This window comes from Canis lupus, chromosome 3 (assembly GCF_011100685.1).
Source record: "Canis lupus familiaris isolate Mischka breed German Shepherd chromosome 3, alternate assembly UU_Cfam_GSD_1.0, whole genome shotgun sequence".
Classification (NCBI taxonomy): Eukaryota; Metazoa; Chordata; class Mammalia; order Carnivora; family Canidae; genus Canis; species Canis lupus.
Window position 1 is genome coordinate 60,176,200 of NC_049224.1, and position 21,701 is coordinate 60,197,900.

Consider the following 21,701-nt stretch of genomic DNA (forward strand, 5'->3'; position numbering starts at 1 on the left):
AGTTCCACATTCCTAGGATGTGGGGCCTCTGCTCCGTGCCCCCCGCACCACGCCCTCCACACCGCGCCCCCCACCACGCCCTCCACACTGTGTCCTGCTGGCTCCCCGAAAATCCGACCCTCGAATAAGGAAAGACTCGTGATGGAGGAGCGGGGAGAAGGCGAAGGTGCCTCCTGAAGTTCTGTTGACAGTTTCCTGCTCCCGCTCAGTCATCTCCTAGAACATTCCCTCCAAGTCAGGAAGCTTTCAGGTCCACCCGCCCAGGCAGGGTGGGCGTCTGCTTGCAGGGGCCGGCTGAGCCACACTTGTTCGGGCCTGGCCCAGCGCTAAGTGGGGCCACATCACCCCCAGCTCCGTGGCCCCTGCCCCCGGGCCCCCAATGCACAGATGGCCGGCTCGGCCAGCCCGCACGCCACCACTTGTGGAGACCTGGACAGGCTGGCACGGAGGACTGCGCTGGCCCTGGGCAAGGGGCTGAGCTGTGTGTGTGCACACGTGTGCATTTGTATGCGTGCATGTGCGTGTGTGTGCGTGTGTGTGTGTGTGTGTGTAGGGGGTGGTCCTGGCTCTGTCCCCGGGGGTGAGGGGCTGGGATCTGCATGCGTGTGTGTGTGTGTGTGTGTGTGAGCGTGTAGGGGGGTGGTCCTGCCTCCATCCAGTCTCCTGTCCTGGGACGAGTTGTTAGGGTGCATGTGTATGTGTGTATGTGCATGTGTGTGCATATGTGTGTACGCACGCATGCGTGTGTGTGTGCATGTGCGTAGGGGGGTGGTCCTTGCTCCATCCTGTCTCCTCCTGTTCCGGGGCGAGGGACTAGGGTGCATGTGTGTGGGTGTGTGTGCATGTGGGTGTGTGTGGGGGGGCGGTCCTGGATCCATCCCGTCTCCTCCGGAGCTTCCCTGCACTCCTGCCAGCACACCCACAGGTCCTGACGCTCAGATGGTCAGGAGGTGGCGCTGATTTTCCGGGAGCCAGCAGGACGCGGGGTGGAGGGCGTGGTGGGGGGCGTGGTGGGAGGTGAGTGTGGTCAGTGGTGGGGCCCCTCCCTGGGAGAGGTGCAGGGGAGGTGCCAGCGCCCCCTCTGGGCAGGGTGGAGCCCTAGACATTTGCGCTCACGGATGATGAAGCAGAGGCCCCTGCGCCCTGGCGCCTTAGGAGCTGCACCCCTGCCTCCTGCCTGTGGCGAGGCCCTGGCCTGCACCCCCACCCCGGCCTGGCTTCCTCATGAGCCCAAGGCCACCAGGGAAGCTTCCTCCTGTGTGAGCCCTGTCCAGGCCTCATGACCATGCGTCACCTGAAGACTTAGCGGCCATTCATTCATTCACTCCCTTACTCATCCATCCTTTCTTTCATCCCCACACGGCTCGCCGCCCACAGGCACTCTCAGCTCTCAGCTGGGCCACGAAGGGGACTCAGGCCCTGCCTGGGAGGAGCCTCCCGGCTGGAGGAGCTGATGACAAATAGTGTAGCCCGGGGCCCAGAGACATTCCCCACCCAGCCTGGCTTCAGGGAGGGCTTCCTGGAAGAGGCGGCATGTCAGCTGGGTCTTAATGTCAAATAGAGCTTTGCTGACGTCTGTGATTTCTTTCTCACCTTCACGTCGTCCACCACATTGGTGGGTGAGCTTTTCCTGGGCAGGGGGCGGACGTTGTGCAACGTTCTTATGTCAGTGGTCCAGACACCGCCACGCTCGTTCAGTCATCCCGCGGGCAGAGTCTGGTGGTGTGGGGGAGCGTGGGGAGGGCCTGGGGGACAGGGGAGCCCCAGGCTGGCCCTGCCTCGGGGAGCTGGCCTCTGCTGGTGCCCCGCAGCCCCCGTGTGTTCACTGCTCTGCCCCCGGAGGGTGACCTGCCCTCAGAGTGTCACCTGTCCCCTCTGCAGGTGTTCGAGGAGGAGCACCACGTCCTCTACCTGGACCACGGCGGCGTGATCGCAGCAATCAAGGACACCTCCATCCCCTTGAAGATCCTCAAGTAATGCAGGGGGTGGGGGGCAGCATGGGGGCAGGGGCCAGGGCAGGCAGTGCGGGCAGGGCTCTGCCTCCTGGGAGCTGCTCTAGGGCAGGCAGGGGGATGCAGGGAAATGGCACGGCACGGTCAAGGGGCTGGCTGGAGGGAGGCCTGGGAGGGCTTCCCAGAGGAGGTGATGTCCATCAACAAGTTAGTCAAGGGGAGGAGGCAGGGCCAGGCAAGGAGGCCAGCAGGATGTGCCCAGGTGAGAGCGCGTTTGGGTCAGCTTCAGACCTCTGGAGGGCGTTTGTGGGGAAGTGAGGGCAGGTGTGAACTCCGGACTCAGAAGGTGCCGCTCAGGAAGCTGCTAGGAAGCTGATATCACTTGAGTCTGAAAAAGAGTTTCCTGCACTGCAAGCTGGTGACTCCGTGATACGATGCATTGCGGGGGCAGTAAGCTTCTGTCCCTGGCCTGGCACCCCCTGGGCTGGGCTCGGGCATTGGCTGGGGCTGAGCTGGATGTTCCAAGGCCCAGATAACCGTAGTCCAAGGGCTGCAAAGCAGCTTCACGGTACCCAGACGACACGCCCGAGCTCCTTGCTGTAGCCTAAGGAGAGGCGGAGGCCCCGTGGTGCTGGCGGGCGGCTACACGGCCCCCCGAGAGAGAGAGCACACTGGGCCGGCTCTTCTCCCAGCACCTCAGCTGGGCAGCACTGGCCCCGGGCAGGGCTGGATCCAGCAGGGCAGCAGGTCCTGGCCATGGGGAGCGCTCCTGCCCGCCTGCGGCGCTGACACCCCTTCTTCCGGCAGGTTCAGCGTGGACGAGGGCCTCACCTGGAGCACACACAACTTCACCAGCACCTCGGTGTTCGTGGACGGGCTGCTGAGTGAGCCGGGGGACGAGACGCTGGTCATGACGTGAGTGGCCACAGGAGGTGGGCGGGCAGAGGGCAGCTGACCCCGAGGTGGACCTTGCTGCTCCGAGGCATGGTCAGCACGGGACTCCTCACCTCCCTCCCCATCCTCCTCACTCTCGTCTCCAACCTGGCACCTGCCTCCTTGTGTCTTACTGCCCACTGTCCTCTGTCACCCCCGGGGACATCTGTCACCTACTCAGGATGGCCTGGGTGGTGAGGGCTGGAACCGAGTCGGGGCAGCTCGAGTGGACCACTGCCCCAAGCTGCCTTCGCAGCCGTCATCTTCATCACCATTGTTATGACGAGCTGTTGGCACCTGGAGGGGCTCCCAGGCCTGCTTCCCAGTGAGGACCCGACACCCACATGGGCAGAGGGGCGGAGCCAGGCTGTGGCCTGGGTCAGGCTGGGCTCTGAGACTGCAGCTCAGGTCCGTGGGGTGCCAGGCCTCACTCTGGGCACAGTGAGGAGGGGGCGAAGGGGCATCGGGCATCCCTGTTGGGATCTGAGGGGGTAGGAATTGAAATAGGGTGCACGGGGCCAGAGCCTGGGTAAACGGGGTCCAGCTGTGGAAGGTCCTTCCTGAGCGAGCCAACCACCTGGGGGCTTGTTTGGGCAGAGCTGATCCACAGGCCAGGGCAGGGGTCTGAGACTCTGCATTCCTAATGGCTCTGCCGATTCTTGGTGTGCACCTTGGTGGGTGCAATGGGGCGCGGCTCTGTGCCCTCCTGCCTTTTACTGATAACACCCGCATGGGGGAGGCCAGGTTCCCCAAAATGCACATCTACCCGGAACCTGTGACTGTGTGGAAACAGGGTCTTCGCAGATGTGATGAATCAGGATGAGGTCACGCTGCTTGGGGGTGGGGGGCATGGGGAGCTAATCCTACGTCCTTATAAGAAGGAGAAGGATGAAGACCATCACGCAGGGAGAGTGTGAGCCCAGGCGGAGGCTGGAGGAGGCCAGGATCCCAGGACAGCTGGGAGCATCTGCGGGATCTGGGATCTGCAGGGAGCACCTGGTGGGATCTGCAGGGAGCACTCGCTGGGATCTGGAATCTGCAGGGAGCACCCACTGGGAGCTGGAAGAGGCAGGAAGGACCTTCCCCTAGGGCCCCACCCTGTGAAGGATAAGCCTCTGTTGTTTGCAGCCCTGTTTGTGGAAGTGTGTTGAGGCAGCCGCAGGGCCCCACAACGTTCCTGCTCCGTCAGGCGGCAGAGAGGACACCCGCACTGTGAACACCCAGTCTGCATGCGGTCAGTCTCCCTGCGTCCTCCTTCTCCCTGGGACAGGGCGGAAGCTCCCCAAGGGAGGCGCCCTCCCACTGACTGAGCGCCCCTGGCTCTGCACCGCAGCAGAGGCCCCGTAGGCCAGCCCTCCTCCGGTCATCCCAACAAGGCCTGCAACGTGCTGCCCCCTGTTCCTGGCCCTGGGGACACTGAGGACCCCCCAGAGCCTTGGTCCAGATTGGCAGACAGATCAGATTTAAGTGAAGAGTGGCACCCGGCATGCTTTGTCACTAGCATGAAAGATGCTGGAGTCCCAGGGCCAGCATGCTGGGGTCTGACAGGTGTCCTGGGCATCTCGGAGCAGCTGATCTTGAACTGGGACCAGATGGATAAGACACAGGCCCAAGGACAAGCGGCGGCTTGAGAAGGAGCCAGTGCGTTCCCCTGTTAGGATCTGGACTGACTGCCCGCTCCGGCTCCCTCTTTCCTGTGGCGGGTGGGCCTGGCCAGGGGGACAGCCGGCTGCATGACCCCCCTACCCCGCCTGCTCGGCCCGGGGTGGCCGCGGGCCCTCCCCCAGGAGTGGATTTCTGGCCTGGGAGCCTTTCCCTGGCGTGATCCCCTCCTAGCCCACGGCAGCCTCCACCCTGCGGCCCTGTCCGCTCTCCCATCTGTCTTGCCCTCCTGAACACCCCAAAGAGGCCCACCTGGATAAGCCTCCAGCCTCAGGCCGAACCTGGCAGGAAACTGCCCAGCACCAACAATGCTGCCCGCCACGCCCAGGCCCGCCTCCACCTGCGCGGCTCCAGGCCGTCCCCTCGTTAGCGGGGAGATCATGTGAAGGCACCCCAAGTTCCTCCGGCTGCCGGGGCAGGGCTGGGAGCACAACAGTCCTGGTCAGCCCACGGCTGCTGACCGCCACTGACCGCCACCACTTCTGTGCCCACCCCCAGGCTCCTGGGAACTCAGATGGCGTGGGCCAGAGGGACGCAGGAACAGGGAGTGCGGGTCCTCCCTCAGGATGGGCAGCCTCTGAATTCCTGGTGGACTTAAACTCGGTTTTAGTGACCCATCCCCGGGGGGCCTTCCCTGCCACCCCCAGGACAGAGGCAGCCTGGTGCCCTCCCTACCTCTTCCCCAGTACGGCCCCTTGGACAAGGGCCGAGGGGACGCTGTGCTGAGCCCCCCTCTATGTGACGGGGTGTTTTCATACGTGATCTCATTTTGTCCTCATAGGAAATGTCCACGGAGGGATTTATCCCCCTGCCCCCCTTTTCACAGGTGCTAACATCTCAGCAGTTCTGCACCAAGGGAGTGGTGGGTGCGGCCCCCCGTCACCTCAGCTGACCTTGGTCCCGAGAGCAGAGCAGAGGGCGGGGACCCCGTGATGCCATCCTAGAGACCCTGGGTGGGGTGCTTCCCCTGGACACCTGGTCGCTGCCGTGCCCCTGCCTGGAGACGCGTCATGTCACGTTATGTCACATTCCAGGCTCAGGTCAGGGGCGGGATGGAGGCCGGCTCCTCCTGGGCCCCAGCAGGTTGCCACCGTGTGTGTGGGCGAGGGCAGGGCTCTGTTTGGGGTGTGCGTGCAGGCCGTGTCGCAGGGCTGCCGTCCGCAGAGCGGAAAGCAGGAGCCAGAAATGCGGGCTCACAGGTGTGGGAAAGGGCCCAGCCGTGGGGTGCGTGATGGGCATGCGTCGGGCTGTGTCGTGTTTGTGCGGGTGCAGCGCACGAGCTGTTCTCAGGATAACGTGGTTTTCAGGAGGGGGACAGGCCGCTCGGCGGCAGGGGTGCCCAGAGCATCCCTATGGAGCTAAGACCCTCACACCCTGTTTCCATAACCGACCCAGCAGGCTTCGTTCTGGGGGACGGGAGACAAGGGCACTGACCGCAGGGAAAGGTTGAGGCTGGGACAGCAGGAGGCCCAAGGTCCCCGAGGACCGTCAGAGGCCCCCGGCCAGGGTGCAGAGGTGGGGATTTCATCTGCAAAGTACAGATAACAGTACCTACTTCGTGGGTCTGTGTCGGAGCAGAGGAATTGTGGCATTGTGTGTGTGAAGCTCCTCCTGTGCGCCGGGAGCCCACACCAACCATCCTGAAAGGGCACGGCTATCATCCCCATTTTAAAGCCACGGAAACTGAGGTACACAGAGGGAGGGAACCTGCCCAAGGTCACACACGGGACATGGGGCCTGCCTGGCTCAGAGCTGCCTTAGGAACACAAACTCCTCTTCACATATCAGGCTCGGATATTCAGAGCCAGCCATCAGGTCCCCAAGAAAACACTCCAAGACACTTCTCACCTGCCACCTTGGAGTGGGGTTAGGACCGTTTCAGATCACGACTGTCCTTCCCCAAGCATCAGTCCCTGTCAGCATGCTTGGAAAGGGACTGAGTATAGCAGGGTGTATAACCTCCCCCACCCAGATGCTCAGCCTCTAGTGATATGTCCTGAATGCTGTAGGATGGACTGGGGAAGGACCGGAAGTGCAGGCAGGGGCCCTCTTCTCTGGTTGTCTTTGGAGTCCAAGGGAAGCCCCTGAAACAGCAGTCCTTGCAGAGAGGAAGGGATCTGGGTATATGGTCAGTGAGCACTGAGGAAGAGGAAATGGCTCAGACAACCTGTGTGACCTGGGGCAAGTTACTCAACCTCTCTGTGCCTCAGTCTCCCTTTCTGTAAAATAGGGGTGGACTCACCTCACAAGTCCATGGTGGGGATTAGAGCAGACGGCACAGATGGAGCCCCGAGCCCATGACAGGTGCCCCGTGAATGGCGGCCCTTTAGAGAGCACCGGGGTGTCCATCCCTGCTTCCTCCACTCGCCAAGGCTGGGGCCGCATGGGGAGCAGGATGTGAGCACGGGCTGCGTCCTTCCCGTCCTGCCGCTGCCAGCAACGTGCTGACTCCTACTTCTCCTTGGATCCCCGGTTGTGCCTGGAAAAACAGCTTGTGGCCCCACTCAGCAGAGCTGGGTGTCCCAGGCACAGACACCCCAGCCTGGTACCCCTGACCTGGGGGTCCCAGGCACAAATCCCCCCGTGGTGCCCCTGACTCGGGGGTCCCAGGCGCAGACCCCTGGCTCAGTGACACTGACAGAGGCAGGAGAAGCCCGGCAGCAGCCAGCTGACCCCCTGTCATCTTCAGAACAGAAGCGAGGACCGTGGAAGGCAGTGGAAAGGCCTGGGTGGCAGCTGGGGGTTCTGGGCTCCTGACATGACTGCGCCCACTTTCTCGTCCATTGAGGGGGGCCGTGGGGGGGCAACACCCACCTGTACAATCCATGAGCCACAGACAGCGTGTGCCAGTTGTGTGGACACCGGTGTTGGGACCACATACCTGTGGCCCGCTGGACACTTTGCTGGGGGCCGGGGGCTGTGGTGCCAGGGCCCAGGGGGCCAAGATACCAGGCGGCCGGGGGGTCAGCGGTACTGGGGTGCCAGGGGGCCGGGTGGCCAGGAGCTGGGTGCTGGGGTACTGGGGTGTCCCGGCACGGTCTGCGAGGCCAGGGGCGGTGTCACTGTGCCCGCTGCACCGGGGGAGCCGAGGCCCAGGGGAGGTGGTTTGTGCCAGGCCGCGGGCCGGGCTAGGGTGACTTCCCTCCCCGCCACCCTCCGTCCGCAGCGTCTTTGGCCACATCAGCTTCCGCTCCGACTGGGAGCTCGTCAAGGTGGACTTCCGGCCGTCCTTCTCCAGGCAGTGCAGCGAGGACGACTATGGCTCCTGGGACCTCACCGACCTCAAGGTGGGCCTGGGCACCGGGCAGGGCGGCCCCTCCGCGGCCAGCCCCCGTCCTGCGCGGCGGCACCGGGAGCCCCACCCCCGAGGGCTTCCCAGGACCCGGCGGCCCTCAGACCCGGCCTTCTGCTGAACTTGAGGGCCCCGCCCGGCACCTGGGCTGCTCTGGGCTGGGGGCTCCGAGCCAACCGTGCGGTCCCGCGTGCTTGGGATCCCGGGTTCGTCCCAGGGTAGGCGGTGCTGCGGGGCCTGCGCTATACATGACCTAACACCCCCGGGGCGGGGTCTGGGACAGCCCACCCCAGAATCTCAGACACACAGATGTTTCTGGAACAAAAAGAGTAGTCACATGAAGCGAAATAAGGGCTGGAAGTGGCTCCCCTGCGGTCCAGACCAGGTCGTGCTGCCAGAACTGTGACAGGAGGGCCAGGGTTCCAGGACGGCTGGGGTTCCCGCACCTCGCACCTGTTGCTGCTCCTGTCACTGTTGTGGGGCGGGGGCAGGGCCTGCTGTGTCCACACACGCCCCGGAGGCCGCGGCTCCTCCGAGCTCCTACACAGGTGTGCACTCTGCAGGTCTAGGGGATGAAGAGAAATGTAACAGGGACCTGGTTTCCAGCGGCCCTGCAACCCCTCAGGCCAGGGGGAGCGTGTACACAGTGGGTGCTCAATGGATGCTTGCGGGCTGGGATGGGAGGGAGGCTGCCCCAGCGGGACCTCAGGCCCGCCAACCCCGTCCTGGGCCTTGGTTTCCCCATCTGGGAAAGGGCACATGCCCTGTGCGCCGACGGCTGCCGGGGGCTGAGGATCGGCTGTCCTGGAGACGGCAGGGTGGGCAGTCCAGCCTCCGGAGGGCAGTCGGCCCTCCTGGGCGGGCTCTCACCCCGCGTCCCGCCGCAGGGCGACCGCTGCATCATGGGCCAGCAGAGGAGCTTCCGCAAGAGGAAGTCCACGTCCTGGTGCATCAAGGGGAGGAGCTTCACGTCGGCCCTGGAGTCCCGGGTGTGCAGGTGCCGCGAGTCGGACTTCCTCTGGTGAGGACCGCCCGGCACGGGTCTCAGGCTCGCGGTCCTCCTGCCGCCTCTTGCTGTGCGCCAGGGCCAGCGCCAGGTCCAGCTGTGCCCCCGGGGGGAGTGCGAGGAGCTTGGGGAACCCAGGGGTGCGGTGGGGGGATGGGTGCCAGGAATCAGGAGGGTGTCCTGGGAGCTAGCGGCGCCCACCCAGCCTTCCCAGACTCCCAGAGCCTTGTTCAGGAAGCCCCTGGCCCAGCGCCTGCCTCCCTAGCCATCCTCAACCCTTGCCGTCCTGCTCCCCATTATGTGCTGGCCACCCCTCCTCCTGCATCTCCCTTCACCAATGTCACCAACGGGGGGTGGGGGGGTGGGCGGGCTTGTGCAGTGCCTCTCCCCCCTCCCCTGGCTGTCTCTAATCTCCTTTGGGATTGGTGCACCTCCTCCAGGCAGCCCTCCAGGACACCCAGGCTGGGCTCACTGCTCTCCTGTGAGTTCCCAGAATCCCCTCTGCATGCCTTCTCACCTGGAAGGTAGCTGATGTTCAGGCTGGACAGGGCCGCGTGGACTTGCCTGTGATCCCATAAACGGTCATAGCAGACCCTTGCCGTGAGGCCTCCCCCCAGCCAGGCCCCCATCCCCACTGGTGCCTACCTCCCAACCCGGTTCTCTCTCCTCCAGCGACTACGGATTTGAGCGCTCCCCCTCCTCAGAGTCCGATGCCAACAAGTGCTTTGCCAACTTCTGGTTTAACCCCCTGTCCCCGCCAGACGACTGTGTGCTGGGCCAGACCTACACCAGCAGCCTCGGGTGAGCGCGGCACGGGCCTCTTCGTCTCCCTCCAGGGGCAGAGCCACCATGGCAAGGGGAGGCAGCTGACGATGTCCTGTCATTGACCCTGCAGGGTCCCCATCTCAGCCCTCGTGAGGCAGCACCAGGGGGGTCTGTGCTCTGAGCTGCCTCTGAACAAGGAACGGAAGGATTAGGTACCTAAAGCTATAAACCCACAGTGTCAGGAGTTCCCAGGACCTTGTCTCTTAAGGTCTCTGCTTCTAGTTGAGGAAGTTTTGAGATGAAAGAAGACATCAGTGAACTTACTAGAACATCCCCATTACTTCCTCTGGGGAGGAGCAGGGCAGAGCTTGAGGGAGCAGGGCCAGATGTTGCAGGGTTTGGCCTCAGCAGTGTAAATTCCACCAGCCAGCAGCCAGCCATTCACCCATCATCCCTCCCTCCCTCCCTCCCTCCCTCCCTCCCTCCCTCCCTCCCTCCCTCCCTCCATCTCCCTTCCATCCTTCCATCCTTCCATCCATCATTCACCCATCATCTCTCCCTCTCTCCATCCATCCATCCATCCTTCCATCCATTCACCCACATCCCTCCATCCATCTGTCCATCCATTCATCCTTCCATCATTCAACCACCATCATCCATCCATCTATCCTTTCATCCATTCACCCATCACCTCTCCCTCCCTCCCCTTCCATCCATCCATCCATCCATCCATCCTTCCATCCATCGATCCTTCCTCCCATCCTTCCATCGTTCACCTATCATCTATCTATCCATGTATCCTCCACCCATCCATCCATCATTCACCTACATCCATCCATCCATCCATCCTTCCATCCATCATTACCCTGATCCTTCCATCCATCCATCCCCCTTCCATCCTTCCCTCCACACAGCCATCCCTGCATCCATACATCCAGCAGCCAGAGCAGACGCTCTGATGCACCCACTAGGGCTTGGCAAGCAGACTGTTGTCTGACGTGTCAGAGCCAGCACCCACATCAAGGGTGAAGGGTTGCACGTCATACCATGAGCATACTCTGGGCACAAGGGTGCTCTGGGTGGGAGTAGCTCTTAGAATGTATTTTCTTCTAAATTAGTCCAATGTGTTTTGCATGATAAACCCCTGAACGTATACTCAGTGGCTGAGCTCTGGGGGCAGGAGGGGGCACCAGGCCTAGGGACGTGGGCAGAACCAGGCACTTTGGCTGTGATGCTAGTTTTAGGGACACAGAGTCCCGGTGTATCCTGAGGAAGCTTCACAAGTGGCAAGTCAGATGATGCTGTCCCTGCCGTGGTTTGCCTGGGGTCTCCTAAAAGTTTCATCAGAGCCCACGGTCTCTGCCCTCCGAACCCCTATCCGGCCTCCTCACAGCCCTGCTCCCTACTTTGTCTCCAGCTGCCCACCATAGGACCTTTGCCCACGCCGGTCCTGCTTCCTGTTCGCCCTTCTGGCTTCAGCTGAAGGGACGGATTCCCAGAGCTTGTCAGTGGTGATTTGACCTCATGGGGGTTGTAGAGCGATGCAGTCCGCCTCTCGCACTGGGCGGTCCCCCGGCAAGGGCAGGGGCTGTGCGTGCTCAGCCCATCCCCAGCAAATACATGGTGGATCAGGTGTCCTCTGGTGGGGTGGTGAGGAAGGGAGCCCCGAGGGGGCGTGTCGGCACACGGCCACGGCTGAGCCCCGGCCAGTCTTGGGCAGTTTTCTCTGCAAGGCCCCTGCATGTGGGCTGTGCCCAGTCACACCCTCGGCCACAAGGACAGCAGGTGTTAGGGTTGTCCTGAGCACTGTGACCACACAGGGAAGCAGCCAGCCAGGGAGCAGACCCTGCCATCACTGGTCACCCTCCACCCAGCCCGGCTTCTCAGCTCTGTCCGACCCAGGGCAGCGATGGCCCTCGGTGGGGCCAGGTGGAGGCCAGGAGGCTAGGAGGAGGCCAGGCATCCGTGGGGAGGCCGCCAGCCAAGAGACACAGCTCGCCGGCAGCGAGTCCCCCGGGCCGCGGGGCTTGTGCCCTCCGCCGCCGTCCCTGCAGACCCTGACCTGCCCTCTGGCCGCAGGTACCGGAAGGTGGTGTCCAACGTGTGTGAGGGCGGCGTGGACCCGCGGCAGAGCCCAGCGCAGCTGCAGTGCCCGCTCACGCCGCCCCGGGGCCTGCAGATCAGTATCCGCGGCGAGGCGGTGGCTGTGCGGCCCGGAGAGGACGTCCTGTTCACGGTGCGGCAGGAGCAGGTGAGTTCGGTGTGCTGTCCCCGCTGGGCGCTTCCGCGGGGCAGGCAGGGGACGGGCGTGGGTGGGTGTCCCCTCTGCCTGCAGGTGGTTTAGAGCAGAATCATCCAGGCCAGCGTTTTCCAAGCCGGGGGGGTAGTGGGTGGGTAAGATGGGGCCCAAGTCACCTCGTAAGGATGGGATCCAAACCTCAGAGGACTGGAATATGGACGGGGGTGGGGAGGGTCACCGTGCAGCCAGCACACGAGGCGAGGACCCTTCCGCACATGGCGGTGTGTGTGTTTACTGGGCTCTGACGCTTCCAAGATTCATTCATTCCTGTGGGCGGCAATGCGTTAAACCTCTAATTATATTGATTTAGTTAATCTGGAATCTTCAGAAAAGGCGAAAGTTTTTTTTTTAAAAAAGACAAACCACTATTACTTATAATCCCAGAACCAAAGATAAATCCTGTAGGTAGATGATAGATACAGATTTATTTCTATGTCATAGATACAAAAATGTGAATTCCCTCCCAATCTTCTGCTTCCTCTCGTCTTCTCTTTAGTATAAGTATTACGCATTCTTCTGACTTAAAAAAGAATCTATACTCACGATAGAACATTTGAAAAACGCCTGAAAATGTCGAGAATATAAATACCACCAAAACCCCCTGTTCCCCCCAAGGTAACAGCTTCGAAGTTTTGCATTTTCTTCTAGTCTTTTGAAATTAATACACAGCAAAGTTATTTTTCTGAGTATGGAAGTAACAGAGGCACCGTAGAACATCCAGAAACGGAACTCAGAAGAACTTTCCCAAACTCAAAGCGACGGGAGAGCAGGGAAGGGAAGCCCACTCGCCCCTGGAGGGAGACCTGCCCAGGATCCCCGGCCGTCTGCACACCCAGCTCTATTGCGCACTCGGGTTTTGGGTTAAGAAATAAGCTGAAATGAAGCGAGTTCAGCTTTATAACCTGTTATTTGCACAGGTCCTTCAGGTGGGGTGGGGTGATGATGACAGAGGTGTTTGCTGTTGCAAAGCAGGGACCCTGGTCTCATGCAGACAGAGAAACTGAGGCCAGAGGACGCAGAGTTGTATGTGTGGTGAGCGCCCGTGTGCCCAGCCTCCCCAGTGTGCTCCTCCCACCCGATCTGTAGCCAGGGAAACCCCAGCTCAGAGACATGCAGTGACTCACCTGAGACCACACAGCAACAGGTGACAGAGCTGGCCCTGGGCCCCAGGCCTGGGGACTCTGCATGGACAACGCCTGGTCTGTGGCCTCCAGACTTGGGCTGAGCCTGGGGCAGGCCCTGGGTCTCACCCACTTCTGGTCCCTTCTGCTGATGAGCCTGGCCCTGAGACTCCTACTTGGGGCCTCAGGGGTGGCCCTGGGGTTGGGGGTAGGCATCTGTCACAGCAGCATCTTGGCCTTGGGGAGTGCGATGCCCCCCTCTGGGGGCGGGGCCCCTGGCCCCTCAGAGTGGACTCCCTGCAACTGTGCCCCAGTTGCAGCACAGACTCCCAGAAGAACGGCCTTCTGCTGCCCCCTAGAGCCTCCCATCTGGGTGAATTCTTCAGCGAGAACCAGGACAGGACAGGCCCATCAGCCTCCTCCCCGCCCCTGCGGGCCCAGCCTGGATTGCAGACGCCTGGGCCGCTGGAGGTGAGGGGAGTGCCCCAGAGATGCTCTTGTGAGAGATGTCTCCATTGCACACCTCTGTGTGGAAGAGGCCGCTGGCTTCCTCGTAGAGGTCGGGAGAGTGTGGGAGCCCTGTTGGGGTGGACATGCACACATGGGCGCACACTCACACTCTCATACACCAACACAGGGGCTCGGGCACACTCTCGCCACGTGTTCACACCCTTGTAGCCACTCACGCATCTGCACACTGACACACAAGTCACACCCACCCTCACTCAGGGGCCAAGCTGCGTGTGGAAAGTGCTGGATCTGGGGCGGGGGCCAAGTTCTGTGAGTATCTAAGAATTAAAAATAAGGGCTGATAGAGAGCCCAGAAATAGAGCCACACAGAAATGTGCAGCTGATCCTGACACGGGAGCCAAAGCATCCCAGTGGAGGGATGGAGCGCCGATAATAATGAGCTTCGGCAGGAACCTCGCACCTGGTAACAGATGGACTCAGAATGGACCCCAGAGGTCCACAGAGGTCAATGTAGAAAACTATTGGGGCACCTGGGTGGCTCAGCGGTTTAGCCCCTGCCTTCGGCCCAGGGCGTGATCCCAGGGCCCTCGGATGGAGTCCCACTTCTGGCTCCCTGCATGGAGCCTGCTTCTCCCTCTGCCTGTGTCTCTGCCTCTTTCTGTGTCTCATGAATAAATAAATAAAATCTTTTTTTAAAAAGTAGAAAACTATCAATCATCCAGGAAAAAGATAGAAAATATGCCAACCTAGGGCCAGGCCAGGCGTGTGTAGACACCAAAAGCATCATCCATAAAGGAAATTTGGCAAATCGGACTTTATCCAGGTGGGACGCTTGAGCTCTGAGGGAGACCCCCTGCAGAAGGTGAGAAACAAGCCATGAAGAAAATATTTACCCAGCACACATCCAGTGACCACTGGTACCCAGGACACGTCAAGAGCAGAAAGAAAACACCTGGTTAGGAAACAGGTAAAGGACACAGGGACGGTTCATCTCAGACAACAAGCAGGTGACCATTGAGCATAGGCAGTCGTTCAGCCTCACTGGCCACTAGGGAAATGGGAATCCAACCCCAGTGAGGTGTCACTGCACACCTATGAGATGGCCAAAGTAAGAAACAGCGACCCGACCAAGCACTGGTGAGGATGTGGAGAAGCCGGACCCCTCCTACATGGCTGCTGGGAGGATGAGATGGTACCGCCACTCTGGAAAACCCTTGGGCAGTTTCTCAAAAAACTAAACACACAACCAGCAAGTGCGCTCCTGGGTGTTTTGTCTCGGAGGAATGCAGACTTGTGTCCACACGGAACCCTGCCCGCGAGCGCCCACCACAGCTTATTGCAGAAATGCTGGGAACCGGGAACACCCGGATGTCCTCGGAGGGGTGTCTGCTTGGACAGTGGTGCAGCCACAGCTTGGGACACTACTCCCCGTGAAAAGGAGCAGATTCCTGCCACGAGCCACGACCTGGGTGAGTCTCCGGAGAATTAAACTGAATGAGAAAAAGGCAACCCCAGTGACTCTGTGCTGTCGAGCTCCATTTATAGGACATTCGTGAGATGACAAAGTTGCAGAAACGGATGGATGTGTGGCTGCCAGGGTGTCAGGGGTGTGATGGCAGCGCTGGCTCGGTGGCCCTGCCCCCCAGCGGTGTCCATGTCTGTATCCTAGTTGGCCCGTTCTGGTTTCCGGCAGGTGTCAGCACCGGGCATGCGGTGCGGGACACACAGGATCTCTGCCTCGGTCCCTACACATCCACGCGAGCTGGTGGTGGTCTCAGAATAAGATGTCCACGTCTTCTTAAAGTGCTTGGCAGCACACAGAGCAAGGCGGGTGCCGGGGTGGGGTGACGGTGACAGATCTCTTCTCCACTCTCGTGTTTGCTGCTTGTCGGCGTGGCCACTGGACTCCTTTCTGACCAGGGGGAGAAATGACAAGTTATCTTAACCGAGCGAAGTGTTTAAATAGTTCAGCGAGCACCAGCGAGTGGCCCACAGGCAGGAGCTCGGGGTCCCCAGGGGTGCTGTGGCGCCATGTACTCCTTGAAGCCGCAGGGGCCTCCAAGGGGCTGCTCCACAGGAGCACTGGATGGTGAGTCCGGCAGTCCCCGGGCTCTAGCCCAGCGCATGGGGACCGTAGAATGCCACGGGAGTAAGCTGTTGTCACCAGTGACCACGTGCTACAGGCATAAAGCAGCACATGCTTCTCTCCCGGTTTCGGGGGCTGGAAGTCTGAAATTAAGGCATCAGCAGAGCTTGGCTCCCACCGGCGGCTCCGAGGGGTGGGAGGAGGGTCTCTTGGCTCAGGGCTGTGTCGCCATGGTCTCCACCTGTCGTCACGTGGCCGTCTCTTCTGTGTCCCAAGCCCCCTCCCCTGGATGGGAACCCATCCTGCTCCGACGTGACCACATCGTAACCAATCGCTTCTGCAAAGACCCTATTTCCAGCGAAGGCCACCTTCTGAGCTCCTGGGGGACGTGGACCTGGGGGCACAGACACTGATCACCCAGTCCCCGTAATTGTGGGGCAAGTTAAGTGAGCACGATTCATGGGAAAGGACTCTCCTCGGGTTTTAAGGCTCAGCAGGTGCAGAATGAAAGGATTCTAAGTGGTCAGCACTATTCCTGTGTTGTTCTGGGTCACCAGGAAGTGGGGTCCGGGGTGTTCCCACAGGGACAGGCGGCAGGAAGGAGCGATGGGGCCGGGGAGGTACAGCATGAGGACTCTTCCTCGCTGTGAAGCCAGGAAGGATATTGCTTCCCGTGTCCTTCCCCGATTCCCTGCACCTGTGAGCTGCCCTGACTGCTCCCCTCTGCAGCCAGGTGGCCCGGGCCTGGGCCCTGCTGCCACCCCCGTGCATCTCTGCGGCTCCCGGGCCTTGCCTGCCACCCGCAGCCCTGCCTGCCGGGCCGGAAACCCCAAGGGCGAGGCAGGTTCCCGGGGTCCCGGGGCCCACGCCTTCTGGGGGGAAGAGCGAGCTCCTGAGCCGCTCGCTGCTGGCCCGTCCGCCTTCCGGTCACTCCTCGGTGGCCTCGTGCTATTTCCTGCAGGGTGATGTCCTGACCACCAAGTACCAGGTGGACCTGGGGGACGGCTTCAAGGCCGTGTACGTGAACCTCACATTGACCGAGGAGCCCATCCGGCACCGCTACGAGAGCCCCGGCGTCTACCGCGTGTCCGTCAGGGCGGAGAACGTGGCGGGCCACGACGAGGCCGTGCTCTTCATCCACGTCAACTGTAAGTCTGTCACCCCTCTGAGGCCACGAGCCACCCCCTGGGGCAGAGAGAACCCAGTCTTCGGGGAAGTGCGGGAGACCCCCAGGGCTGCCACAGGACCCCAGGCCTCGGAGGGCGAGCCCGAGGGCTCTAGGTGGGGCTGCCGGCGAGGCTGGGGAAGTGATGCAGTTGGCGGGGACCAACGAGCCCCCTCGGAGGTGGCCAGCGCCCCGACGTCCTCTAAGCCGGGCCTTTCCCGGGCCCCCGCAGCCCCCCTGCAGGCGCTCCACCTCGAAGTGGTTCCTGTCGTTGGCATCAACCAGGAGGTGAACCTCACGGCCGTGCTGCTGCCTCTGAACCCCAACCTCACCGTCTTCTACTGGTGGATCGGCCGCAGCCTGCAGGTACACTGGCCCCCGGATGGGAGTGGGCGGCAGGGCGCTGCCCCGGGGCCTGGGCAGAAGGACACAGCGTATGACACTGTGGCATCGGGGCACGCACACGCCGGCCTTTCTTGCTGAGCATCTGCTCGGGTCCCTGGCTGGGTCTGAGTCTGGCGGACATGGGACAAAGTGGACCAGACCCTGCCTTTTCCTGGGGACAGTGATGTGAGCAAATCAGGTGACCTGAGTTGTGATACATGTCACGAGAAGGGGACAGGGGAGGTGTCGTGAGCTCCAGGGATGATCAGGCCATTTCTAGTCTGGGTGTTGGTGTGGTCAGGGAAGGCTTCATGGAGAAGGGGACCTCTGGGGCTGGACCTGATGTCAGAAGCCCCACCCAGTGCCCTGGGTCATACTCTGTAAGCAATGGGGAGCCACAGATGGTAGCTGCTGGGAGGGCTGGAGGGTCTGAGCCCAGGCACCCTGGGGACCCACAGAGGGCCATCCTTCGCTCGTTCAATGGGCTGCACCCCAAGCAGAAAGACCCCAACAGCGCCTGAAGGCCCAGACACAGGGCCCAGTGGGGAGGAGCAGGAGGCCCCAGATTGTGTTTCTCTGGAATGGGGAGGGTGAGGAAGGCACTAGGCTCTGGGTTTGAATCACAACTCAGCTACCTGCAGCCCAGCTCTTCGGGCAGGTCCTGGAAGAAGGGGACACTGGGGTGCTGGGTCCAGGCTGGACTGCCTTAGAGCTGCTGGCTCGGGGGGGGCTCCCGTGCCCCCGGTGCTGCCCCGTGTTGTGGCCAGGGCAGGGATAGTGAGCGTGCTCAGTGAGGCCCTGGGCAGCGGATGGGCCGCTGTCCTGCGTGGGGACCGCCCACCACCCTGGCCCTGACCCCTGCTCCGGCCCCCACAGCCGTTGCTGTCCTTGGAGAACTCCGTGACCACGCGGTTTGCAGACACGGGGGACGTGCGTGTGACGGTGCAGGCGGCCTGTGGGAACTCAGTGCTACAGGACTCCAAGGTGGTCCGCGTGCTGGGTGAGTCCCCTCCCTGGGTCACGCAGCATGTCTCATCCCTCACAGGAGCCTCGGGTTCGAGTGATGCAGGGAGCATAAGCCGCAGACACCCTGGTGATGCAGGCAGCCGCAGGCTAGAGAGAGGAGTCAGTGAGCATGGCTCTGACGCTCCCCGGCTTCTCTGGCCTCAGTTCCCCTCTCTGTGACATGAGCATGGGTGCGTCCTTGTGTCCTGTAGCACCCGTGGGCCTCACATGGCACAGACGAGGGGGCGGCTAGGCACTTGTCAGGGTCACCCAGCGATGTCTCCCTGGAGCCCGACCCCTCCCACAACGCCTGTCAGCTGAGCCCCTAACAGCCTTTGTTGAGACTCCTTCTGAATCTGCATCCTGTTTCCTGGCGCTCACTGGGGCCCCCAGCTCCTTCACAGGGGACATTTACCATAGGAAATGAATCGAATCCTAAGGATGGAAGACACCCGCTCCCGCCCAGCATGCTGTTGGCCCCATCACACCCATAAAACCTGTTTGCTTTGAGAACAGCCTCTCCTGTGGACAGCAGCCATCAGTCAAATATTCAGCAGGCCTGCCTTTGGCTGTTCCTTTGTTCACAAACATGTGTGCACAGGGGTCTAAGCCCAGAACTTGGAAATAATCACCACCTCCCCTGCTGTGAGACACCGAGTTCTCTGGTCACAAAAGCCCTCTGGTCGCTCATCCCTGCAAAGCCTCCCCTCATTTCACAAGTGAGAAACCTGGGAGGAACATGGACAGAGTACAATGAGCTCTGAGCCTACCAGCTGCAGGGCCTGCTCACCACCACCAGTGGCTCTGGAGTGGGCCTCTGAACTGGGAACCCCAGGACACGTGAGGGAAATGTGGGGTCTCTGCCCTTGCGGGACTCTTACTCTGGTGGGGAGACCAGCCCATTGAAGTCCGTGGATCCCTGGGGGATGGAGTATGCACATCCTTGAGAGTGCATGGGGCAGATCTCATGGTGCGTGTGCCAGGCCCTCCCTCCCTGGTGGGCACCGGTGTGTTCATCATCATGGTTGTCAGCAGCATTGTCATGGTCGTTTACTAGGTGCCAGTCAGTGAGGTGGGCCCTGCCCAGCCACTGGCACAAGGAGGACTCTTGTTTTCCAAAAGTGGACCACGGGGCCCGACCGCAGGGCTGTCCCGGGCCATCTGGGCTGGGTGGCCTCCTGTGGGGGCAGAGCCACGCTGCCCAGGACTGACCGGCTCTCCCGTCTCTGCCTCTTTTCAGACCAATTTCAGGTGGTGCCTCTGCGGTTTTCCAAGGACCTGGATGCGCACAATCCCAACACCCCTGAGTGGAGAGAGGACGTGGGCCTGGTGGTGACCCGGCTGCTCTCCAAGGTGCTCCCGGCCGGCCAGCGCCAGAGCCTCCCAGCACCTGTGGGCGTGTGCCCCGGAGGAGGGGAGGGGGGCAGAGGGGGAGGGGAGGGGCCAGACCTCCAGGGCGGGGTGGGCGGCCTCAGTCTCTGTGACCTGGCCTTGGGCTGGCACCCCTGGTGCTTGGAGGATCTGCTGCCCTGGCTCTAGGGGACACGTGGCTGCAGCGCCAGCTTGCAGGGGAGGGACAGGCTGGCATCGTCCATGCACATTGAGTGAGCACCAGTTGGGTGCCCAGGACACAGTTTCTCTGAGGGCCCACAGTCTCCTTAATGTGATTCTTATTTCTTCACGGAGTTTCTCTTCTGGGCTGGACACTGGAGGCAGAGATGAGTGCATCTGCCTGCTGCCCTCGGGGAACTCAGAGCACAGACAGGCAGTGCTCCTGGGGGCAGAGGACACTCAGGGCCTTAGTCCTGCAGTGAGAAGAAGACCAGCCCTCGAGAGTCATCCAAGGCTGTCAGAGGCCGAGGCCTGTTCTGGCCATGACTCCCTTCAGCCCAGCAGTAATGCTGCAGATACTGGCCTGGGCATTGAAGGGTGAATAGGAGTTTGCTGCATGAAAGTGCTTGGAGTGGGATTTTCAGGAGGCCGAGGACCCGTGTATGCTGGGCTTTGTGGGTTGAAGGAGTTGTAGGGTCAGGAACTCTGACAGCTGGGAGGACATTAGCCAGAGAGGGGCCTGCTCCCCTGCACCCAGCCACAGTGCAAGGAGTGGACTGGAGGGGGCAGGCCCAGCCTGGGGGGAGGCAGATCTCAGGAGTGAGGGACCAGGAGGGCGGTAGGAGGTGGAACATGATGCTACAGGGTCCTGGGGCCATCCCATGATGTGTAGGGGTCAGGGATAGCTCGCAGGACAGATGGCCAGGACCTGGACGGGCCTAGAGCGGGGAGGGGGTGTCCTGGGGGCCCTGGCGCAGGGCCGGAACAGAGAAGGCAAGCAGATCAGAGTGGCCTTTATGTGTCCCCGCAGGAGACCAGCGTCCCCGAGGAGCTGCTGGTGACCGTTGTAAAGCCGGGACTGCCCACCCTGGCCGACCTGCACGTGCTCCCGCCCCCTCCCACACCTACGAGGAAGAGGAGCCTCACAAGCGACAAGGTATCTCCTGTCCTCCCTGCAGGGCTGGCTGAGGGTTTGGCGGCCCAGTGGTCTCAGGGGCTCATCACCACGTGAAGGCCCATTTCTCACCGATCACTGCCCCACACAGTCCTCCTCCATCTGTGGCCACACCTCCTGGGGCTCCGGTGGCCTCCAAGGTCACTGTTTGAGGCACTGGGGAGGCACAAGGGCACCGGGGCCAGACCGCAGCCCTGGGGGATGTGCCCACCTCCTTTCCTGTTCTGGGGCTGGAGCTGCTCACCCTGGAGCCAAGCTAAGCGTGAGGGCCGAGAGCTCCCAGGGCGTGGGGTCAGGACAGAGCAGAAATCAGTCCCCATCCCATTAGCAAGTCTTCACGGTGCAGAACAACTTCCAAATAATAATAGCCCTCATCTGGTGGAGCGGACCCGCCACGTGGGGGGCCTGGGATGGGGACCCGAAGTACGTCGGAGCCGCCTCACACCCCCTGGGGTGGCTGTAACTCTTCCCGAAGCAGACGGCAGCTGGGGTTGATGCAGAAATGGGGGAACCCCCCATGCACAGCCGTCAGCAGGTCCCCAAATGGGAGGCAGCCCCGCCCCTGGGCACGCAGTGGGCAGAACCGAGACCGTGCATCTGCATGCATGTGCACACAGATGTTCACAGTGGCCCAGAGGTGGCAGGAGTCACACGTGCATCAGTGGGTGGGGGTGGGGGGATGAGCAGGATGCGTCCACGCACACGCGGAATCGTGCTCGGCCATGAAGAGGAAGGGCGCTCCGACACCTGCTACCACTTGCATGAACCCTGCAAGCAAGATGCGGAGGGAGGGAAGCTGGTCATAGAGGCCACCTGCGGCATGATCGCATTTGGGGAAACACCCAGAATAGGCCAATGCGCAGAGGCAGAAGGCAGAAGGCGGAGGTGGTTGCCAGAGGCCGGGGAGTTCTGGCCCGCACCAGGTTTCCTAAGGGATGATGAAAACGTTCTGGAAACAGATAGTGGTCAGCTGCACGTATCCTGACAGCCGAGGAACGAACACTTGAAGAAAGTACCTGTTATCTCAAGAAAAGATGAATGGAAGCTCAGCTGC

At 61.6% G+C, this 21,701-nt stretch overlaps 1 protein-coding gene across 1 annotated transcript in view; it reads left to right on the forward strand.

Moving 5' to 3' along the window:
- SORCS2 (sortilin related VPS10 domain containing receptor 2) overlaps positions 1-21,701 on the forward strand; it is a 459,133-nt gene that overhangs the window by 427,197 nt on the left and 10,235 nt on the right. The window contains exons 13-23 of the mRNA XM_038533096.1: positions 1,882-1,973; positions 2,760-2,867; positions 7,714-7,834; positions 8,727-8,860; positions 9,518-9,646; positions 11,690-11,861; positions 16,549-16,735; positions 16,985-17,118; positions 18,013-18,136; positions 19,382-19,494; positions 20,504-20,629. Of these exons, the coding sequence (XP_038389024.1) occupies positions 1,882-1,973; positions 2,760-2,867; positions 7,714-7,834; positions 8,727-8,860; positions 9,518-9,646; positions 11,690-11,861; positions 16,549-16,735; positions 16,985-17,118; positions 18,013-18,136; positions 19,382-19,494; positions 20,504-20,629 (1,440 nt within the window). The remainder of the gene's footprint in view (positions 1-1,881; positions 1,974-2,759; positions 2,868-7,713; positions 7,835-8,726; positions 8,861-9,517; positions 9,647-11,689; positions 11,862-16,548; positions 16,736-16,984; positions 17,119-18,012; positions 18,137-19,381; positions 19,495-20,503; positions 20,630-21,701) is intronic.